This window comes from Plasmopara halstedii, assembly GCF_900000015.1.
Source record: "Plasmopara halstedii genome assembly, contig: Scaffold_1343, whole genome shotgun sequence".
NCBI classification, from domain to species: domain Eukaryota; phylum Oomycota; class Peronosporomycetes; order Peronosporales; family Peronosporaceae; genus Plasmopara; species Plasmopara halstedii.
In genome coordinates this window covers 777354-785457 of record NW_020188258.1, presented here as the reverse complement: position 1 = coordinate 785457, position 8104 = coordinate 777354, and the positions used below count along the sequence as shown (strand labels likewise).

General features: G+C 46.7%; 4 protein-coding genes across 4 annotated transcripts; 2 read left to right on the top strand and 2 right to left on the bottom strand.

Annotated features, from left to right (window-relative positions):
• Positions 1-513: 513 nt before the first annotated feature.
• On the top strand, positions 514-3423 carry PHALS_01183 (eukaryotic translation initiation factor 3 subunit c-like; the record flags this gene model as incomplete). The annotated part of the gene is made up of 1 exon (XM_024730998.1): positions 514-3423. One exon carries the CDS (start codon positions 514-516, stop codon positions 3421-3423), a length of 2910 nt encoding a protein of 969 aa, XP_024581220.1.
• A 296-nt stretch (positions 3424-3719) lies between these two features.
• Positions 3720-4763, bottom strand: PHALS_01182 (aspartyl protease family; the record flags this gene model as incomplete). Its single annotated transcript, XM_024730997.1, has 3 exons — positions 3720-3794; positions 3861-4568; positions 4632-4763. 3 exons carry the CDS (start codon positions 4761-4763, stop codon positions 3720-3722), a joined length of 915 nt encoding a protein of 304 aa, XP_024581219.1.
• Positions 4764-5077: 314 nt separating this feature from the next.
• Positions 5078-5714, bottom strand: PHALS_01181 (aspartyl protease family; the record flags this gene model as incomplete). The annotated part of the gene is made up of 2 exons (XM_024730996.1): positions 5078-5319; positions 5381-5714. The coding sequence occupies 2 exons, from the start codon at positions 5712-5714 to the stop codon at positions 5078-5080; spliced, it is 576 nt and encodes a 191-aa protein (XP_024581218.1).
• A 193-nt stretch (positions 5715-5907) lies between these two features.
• On the top strand, positions 5908-7240 carry PHALS_01180 (cathepsin cysteine protease family; the record flags this gene model as incomplete). Its single annotated transcript, XM_024730995.1, has 2 exons — positions 5908-6473; positions 6541-7240. The coding sequence occupies 2 exons, from the start codon at positions 5908-5910 to the stop codon at positions 7238-7240; spliced, it is 1266 nt and encodes a 421-aa protein (XP_024581217.1).
• Positions 7241-8104: the final 864 nt, after the last annotated feature.

Here is an 8104-nt window from a genome sequence, read left to right as displayed (position 1 = left end):
ATCACGGTAGTGTTAGCTGTGACTGCAAGTGGCCGGAAGCTTCCACCGCTCGTGATTTAGAAGGAGAAGAAAGGAAATCGCGCTATATCCATTGTGAACTATGTGTGGGTGGCTAATCAGCCCAAAGCTTGGGCTATTCGTAAAAATCCGTTAGATACTGCAGTCATATTAAAAAAAGAAATGCTTCGTGGCAACGAGCTCGGTACAAAATTTTCTGCATCAGCAGTCTTCACCACAAACTGCTATTGAATACTAAACAAAAGGTTTAAGAAACTCAGGAAACGCGTTTATGAGGTGGTGTTTCAGCCTAAGTCATAACAAGAAGTGACACTACGGGTTCAGTATCAACAACTTGGGCTAAAATGTAGCTATTTTGGGTAAAAGTACGTTGCATTATTCCCCTTTATCACTCAAATTTTTCAGATATACTGCCAGCGGTATCCTACCGGTTTGCTCGCCTTAATCATTGGTGGAGGTCTTCATTACGTAGATCTTGTGTTTCTCTCAGCAAACATGGCGAGCAGGTTCTGGGCAGGCAGCTCTTCCGAAGAAGAAGAGAGTGACGTATCAGATGTTTCAGACGTAGAAACATCGCAGCAACAAGCTGCGCGCGCAGCGTCACGTTGGGCCGTGCAGTCTGACTCGGACTCGGACGAAGAGGTACGGGTGGTCAAAAGTGCCAAGGACAAGGCACTTGAGAGTATTGAGCGCAATTGCACTGGCATCAAAAATCACATGAAAATTAACGATTGGAGTCAAATTCAGTCGGAGTTTGACGAGTTGACTAAGCAGCTCGAGCGTGCCAAAAAGTCTATGACTACACTGCCGATCTTTTATCTTCGTACGATGATGGCACTGGAGGATTTTTTAATGGAGAAGGTCAAGAACAAAGCTGAGCAAAAGAAGATGAGTAAGGAAAATAGTAAGGCGCTTATTCGTATGAAAGGCAAGCTTAAAAAACAGTTGGAACCCATACGCAAACAAATTGACGACTTTCGTGACAACCCTGTTGACTCAAGCAATAATGATTCAGATAGCTCCTCGTCCGAGTCGTCATCAGACGAGTCTGAGTCAGATGCATCTTCTTCTTCGACTCAAAATAGCGGCGAAGCCTCCGCGTCGGAGGACGAAAGTAGCGACGACGACAAGTCTGAATCGGATGAGGACTCAGACGATTCGGACGATTCGTGGCCAAGCAATTCTTCTTCGTCTTCGTCGTCATCAGAGGACGATGACAACATGCCTAAGGGCCGTGCGCGTTGGCTCAAGCAGACGCCTGTGGTAACCAAAGCCAAGAAGGTCAAGGGTCCTAAAATTGTTAAGCAGCGTGAGACTCGTCGTGGTTCGGAGGATGACACCAAGAAGGTTGTTGTCGAAGAGGAGTTGAAACTCAGTCCTAGTCAGTTTGACCGTCGGGTGAAGGAGGTGATTGCAATGCGCGGTAAGAAAGGCATGGATTTGTCGGAGCAGCTTAATCTCCTTCGGAAACTTGCCAACTATGCGCGCCGTCTCGGTCCTGCTCGTCAAATCGTCGCAACCATGTATTTGGTGGGAACGTCTGTATTCGACACATCGTCCAAAATTGATCGCGTCATGTCAGCGCGGCACTGGAAACAGGTGCAAACGAACGTGTGCACGATCTTGACTCTCCTAGAAAAGAACCCCGACTTTTCATTAGCCCCACTTTCGTCCGAAGACCAGGCTGACATTGTGCGTGCTGGCCGCGAAAAGGTGACAGCGGCACAAATTGCAGCTGCCGCAGCTGAAGAAGCTGAAGAGGATCTACATTTTGTTGATTCGTTACCCCAGGCCGGCAAAAAAGGAACGATTAAGGTATCAGGCGATCTTGTTACTTTTGTGGAGCGCCTGTCCGAGGAGTATACAAAAGCGCTTCAGCAAACGGACCCCCATACTACCGAATACGTCGCTCGTTTGTATGACGAAAGCCTACTATTTGATGTTGCAGAGCGTGTGCAAACATTGTACACACAGAAGAATGACCCTCAGCGCGCAGCTACCATGGCCTTAATTCGTGCCGAACTTATTTACTACAAGCACGACTCTATTGCTGCTGCACTGTACGAAGCCCAAGCTAAGCGTGCCGAGTATGGTGACCCGAAGTTCCTTCACCCTGCTTGCACGAGCGTCAGCGCTGTAAAGACCAAGAAATTTGATGTCACGGCCTCTCATCCCGCGTCAATTATGGGCCAGCCTACCGTGAATGTTTCTGTCATCGACTCAGAGAAGCATCTGCGCGACATTTGTCGTTTTGTGTTTCAGCATGGTGATATTCGTGCCAAGACCCGTGCTATGTTGTGCCGCATCTACCACCATGCGCTGCATGACCGTTTCCACGAGGCCCGCGACCTACTTTTGATGTCGCACATTCAGGACAACATCACCGACGCCGATATTCCCACGCAGATTCTTTTCAACCGTATGATGGCGCAGCTTGGTCTGTGCGCATTCAGATGCGGCCTCATTTGGGAAGCGCATGCGTGTTTGTCAGAGATATGTACCGGGTCGCGCACCAAGGAGCTTCTGGCCCAGGGTCTACAGTCATTTCGGTATGGTGAACGTGATCTGGAGCAGGAGCGTCTCGAGCGTCGTCGCCAGGTGCCATATCACATGCACATTAATCTTGATTTGCTCGAGACATGCCACCTCGTGAGCGCAATGTTGCTTGAGGTGCCAAATATGGTTAACGCACGTCTGTCGGATCGCAAGCGCATGGTGTCCAAAGCCTTTCGAAAGTTGCTTGAGTTCCATGAGCGTCTCGTGTTTGAGGGCCCTCCTGAAAACCCGCGTGACCATGTTGTTGCCGCTGCAAAACTTTTGGCTCAGGGCTCTTGGCGAAAAAGTGCCGACCTCTTGGTTAATTTACCCGTGTGGGAATTATTCCCAGGTCTTAATGTACCTCAACAAGTCAAATCAATGGTTCAGCACAAGATTCAAATTGAGGCTTTACGGACTTACCTGCTGGCGTTTGGATCTGAATATGACTCGGTGAGCCTTGCCCGACTCATGGAGATGTTCGAGCTTGATGACAAGACCGTCCACAATGTCGTTTCCAAGATGATGATCAACGAGGAGCTCCAGGGTGCCTGGGATCAGACCTCACAAGCTATTGTCCTGTACAAAACAGAACACTCGACGTTACAAACGATGGCAGTGCAGTATTCGGACAAGCTTTTGCAGATTGTCGAGAACAATGAGCGAATGATGGACCTTCGCTCGGGAACCAGCAAGGACGAATGGGGCAATCGTCGAACCGGAGCTGACGGTCGCCGTGTAGGAGGACGAATTGGTTTTAGCACCAGTGGCAGCCGACGTGGAGACAACCAAAGTGGACGCGGAGGCTTCCGACCTCGTCGTGGAGGAGGCAGTGGTGGTGGTCGAGGACCTCGACAGCAGCATCAGTAGATATAATGGCACGTTGAGATCAATGCTATGAAGGAGCGTATCAAAAACTCGCGTTATCCGTATTTTTTTCAATCTTGTCAGCAATTGGTAAAAATACCATGACAAGCCAGATGTTAAGACGTTTGATGTGCATTACTGTCAGATTCATTCGTTATCGAGCAAAAATGCCTGCAAATGGAATTTCAAATGTTAATTTACGATAATTGATCGCAATTATTTTGTGTTCTCCTTAGATTTTGCTACCAGATGTAGCTCCACAAATTTTCGATAAAAGAACTTTCAAGAAATTGTACGCCTCACGCCTCAGTAACTTGATCGTCTTCCTTATCAGCAGACGTCGAAGATGCGGCATTATTATCGCGTCCATTGCTCTTTCCACGACCTCCACGATCACGTCCCCGACCACGTCCACGACCATGATGTCGTCCTTTGCCCACCGAAACGTTTTTCTCAGTCAATTCATCAATTTCTGTCTCTTTTTCTTCAATTCCATTAACTATCGTCTTTCGACCTTTTCTTCCACGTTTGACCTTTCGATTGGTTGCCGCATTTGCAGCTTCGCTTTCTACTTGCTGCTCGACTGCATTTTTAGGATTATTGTCATTCACCTCAACAGATGTTCGCCCATGTGATTTGCCGTTGCGTCCTCGACCCCGTCCTTTACCGCGCTTTCCACGGGCTGTAGGTGCATTTGTACTTGATGCTTCATCTTCACCAGGTGTCTGCTGGCCAGCTTCTACTTCATCCGTCTCTTCAATAGTTTTCTGAGCATTTGCAGCAGCATCTATCCCATTGCGTCCCGAGCGCCTGCTATGACCCCGTGACTTTCTATACTCGCGTCCTTCATGGTAAGTTGGGAAACCCGCCGTCACCTGGTCCAGCGGAATGGGGCTTTGATATCCCGGATCATTTTGCTCCAATTGGTCCAACGAGAGCTGAATTGAAATACCAGGGATGTGCCGCGTAGTCTCAATGCGATCTAATCCCTCCTCCAGTGGCTCATAAACGTCAACTGTCTCGATAGATGAGATGCGAGTCACTTGGTGTAGATTAGCCACGCGATGCTTTAAAATTTCCGCCACTGTCACAGCTTTACTAATTGCATTGCCCATGGCCTTCAGAACCACTCGACGCTCATTTTTCTCCTAAAATCAGATATGAATAAGACACATTTACTAATGCATTAAACAGTATCACTAATCACTTACGGCGAAGAGCCCGTTGGCGTAAGAGATGTAACTGCGAACTTTTCCTTGTTGCGTAATGCGGATCTCGTTAGGATCCACCTCCATCGTCTGTTCCTCGCGGCGAGATTTCTCAACACGTTTATACTTGTCCATGATACAAAGCAGCAATAACGGAGAGGCGCGTTCGACAGGTTGTTGTCAATGTGATGGCTGCCGACGAAGGAAAGATCTATAGGTTAAAAAGTAGCAGTATTAAGTAATGGTAAAGAACAAGGTAACGATGGGGAGTATTCTGGAAAACCTCAGAATTTCAAACTTAGATTATAGGATTGTGAGAGTAGTATTTTACCTTATAAGACGTAAATGCAAAAAAAATTTTGCTAGGAAGATTACAGAATGTTTGCGCTTGATGATAAGTGTTATATACTATATCATTACCGCCTGGCAGTGCAAGTGTAGCTCGTTACTTAAGGTTCAGAAAATGTTGGGGATGATGGACGCAAGTTGCTCGGTGGAGAATTAAGTGCCTGATTAAGAAACTGAGATAACTGCCGTAGTTTATCGTCCGTGTCGCGCTTACTTTCGGCAGCGACGGCACAATCTTTCTGCAGCTGCGCGACACTCTGCCGTGCAGTGGCCAAGCTCTGTGTCATGCTATCAATCTGCGATCGAAGCATCAACTCTTCGCGAATGATTTCTTTGGTTTCATCTAATTAGAACATAAATCCATGCGGTAAATAGTCATATGGCATGATGCAGGTGTACCCCACCTTGAGTATCCATTAGCTCTAACTTAGCTTTCTGCAACGCCTTGCGTAATATTCGCACGATACACTCGTAGCCACCCACTTCCATCAACTTCTTCTCGGCCAATACTTTATTTCGCACCGCAAGAGCCTCAGACTGCACAAGTGCGGCTTCATCTTTCTCCAATTCTTCGCGTCGACAAGCAAGCGCACGGGCTTCAGTGGTGAACTCTTCTGCTGTATTCACCACCTTTGTAATGTCGTCCTGCGTGGCTTGTAATTGTTCGTCGACATCTGATAATTCTTTTCGAATGCTGTCAATACGCATGTGATAGCTTTTGCTCTCCGCGACATTCATAGCAACCGAAGCGAATATGCTCACAATGGGCTTAAATGTGCTGTCTATTCTTGATCCATGACTCTCATAAAACGCTCAGCGACTGCTGACGAAAATGTACTTGCTGAAAATCTTGTGAACAGCCTATATATCTTTCCATTTTTCTACAGAGCCACGAAGACTTTTCATTTGTTAATTTGCGCAGATTAAGGAGATGGGGCGTGGGTTTGTTGGATCTTTGACTACGGCGGCGGCTCTGGCTTTAGCGCTTTCGACCCTGCTGCTGAATATAATTGACGCTCAGGAAGAGGGATGTCGGTGCAAACGTACCATGAAAGGACGCGAACACCTGCATCCAAAGCTACATACACTACCAGTCATGTCACTTGACGAGGAGCATGAGCTCGAACAGCTTCCAAAGCACTTGGATTGGTGTGAACGCGGTTTTTGCGTTCCAAGTTGGAATCAGCACATTCCGCAATACTGTGGCTCATGCTTTGCTCATGGTGCTATGTCAAGTGCCCAAGATCGTATCAAGATCGCGAATAAGCGTCTTAACTTCACCGGTGCAGACGTGATGCTTGGTCGCCAGAGCTTTTTGAATTGTGCACCTGGCCATGGATTATCTGATGGTTGCGATGGTGGAGAAGCTGCAGATGTGTACGAGTTTATGCACCGCTATGGACTACCAGACGAGTCGTGTTTGCCATATAATGCAACGGACCACACCAAGTTCCACGCGACCAACGGCACGTGCCCTCCTCATGGATATTGCATGAAGTATGCCTACTTTTGCTCAAATCTATGTATCCCTTGACATCATTCTAACTTTTGAAGTGTTACGTAGTTGTATGTACACACCTGATAGTAGAAAAGTGCCTCACTGCTTCCCTGTGACCAAGATGGTGCGTTACCGTGCTAAGAACTACGGCCATTTGTCGGGGGAGCTTGCTATGATGAAGGAAATCATGAAGGGCGGTCCCATCACATGTGGCATTGCCTGCAATCCCGAGTTTACTTACGAGTACAAAGCTGGCATTATCGATGATAAGACCGGGTTTCTGGATCTCGACCACGATGTTGAAGTTGTTGGCTGGGGCGAACAGGATGGTGTAAAGTACTGGCACGTCCGAAATTCTTGGGGAACGTACTGGGGTATGAATGGATTCTTCAAAATTGTGCGTGGCAAGAACAATTTAGGCATTGAGGCCGATTGTGCATTCATGGAGCCAGACGTCATCGATGAAGAGCTGGTGTGGGAGGAGAGACCAATTTATGGCGGCTCTATTTTCGGTATTGTTCCGTTCGAGAAATCCGCGAAAGATTATCCAATCAAGGACACGTCCGAGGACATAACGAATCGCGAGGATAATGTGCTCGATGCCTTTTACATGGACTTCCCTAGAGTCCAGTCTAAAGGCAATGCAATGTCGTCTGCAATGCTCGCTACCGTGTTTTTTGTATCGGGTTGTGTCTGCGCTACCCTTGCTGCGGTGATTGTTTTGAAAACTCGTGGCCGCCGCTACGTGTATCGGCCGATATTCTGATTAATTCGATGATGAGGACATAGAACATTTGGCGATCTGAAAAGATGTTGCTGAAATTGGAATCGATTTACCTAATTGATATATACACAATTTGTAGATGACAAGGTTTTTCTGATTATCTTGGTGACGAATATTGCAGCAGGACTAGGTATTAATAATCACTTTACTGAAAGTGCACTTTTGGGGCGGGCGCCTAACGTAGAGGACGGCACGACACCGAAACAGCTTGTTAGAATGCATGACGTATAGAAATTACTTCTTTAATGTAAAAGTGCATACATTTGATGCTAATTCTTCAACCACGACGATTGAGATGGTACACCGCATGGTGTACATGGATGGCTTTGCAGAAAACCGTCTGTTGGAACTGCAACGAGATTTTTCGGATTAATATTTCCTCGCATCAATTCGTTCTATATAAAAAATTATAATACGATCATGATGCATTGTGAAGCTCGACGTATCAGCAGATAACAGAGTGTGCTGCAATCGTGCGTATCAAAAAGACAATATGTTAACTTTGGTGTTGGGTCTTCATTACCGCCAAAGTGATAAATTACCACAAGATTCTATTTCTTAAAGTACAATCGTATAATACCATTTTTGCGATATTGGGACCTTTTCACAAACAGTCAAATTTATTTGGCAATTGAGCGACACGATGAAGCGAAAAATCTGGCGTACAGAGTTCGAACGGCAATACATCGCAATCATACCCGAGTAGGGTTCGACTCGTCCAACTCACAACAGATTTTCACGAAACTTACGAGATAGATTGAAGGGTCAGGTCATTTCACATCAAATTTGATTAAAAAATTAATGGGATTTCTGCGCGTGCTTGGAGCCATCAGCTCCCACTCTTCC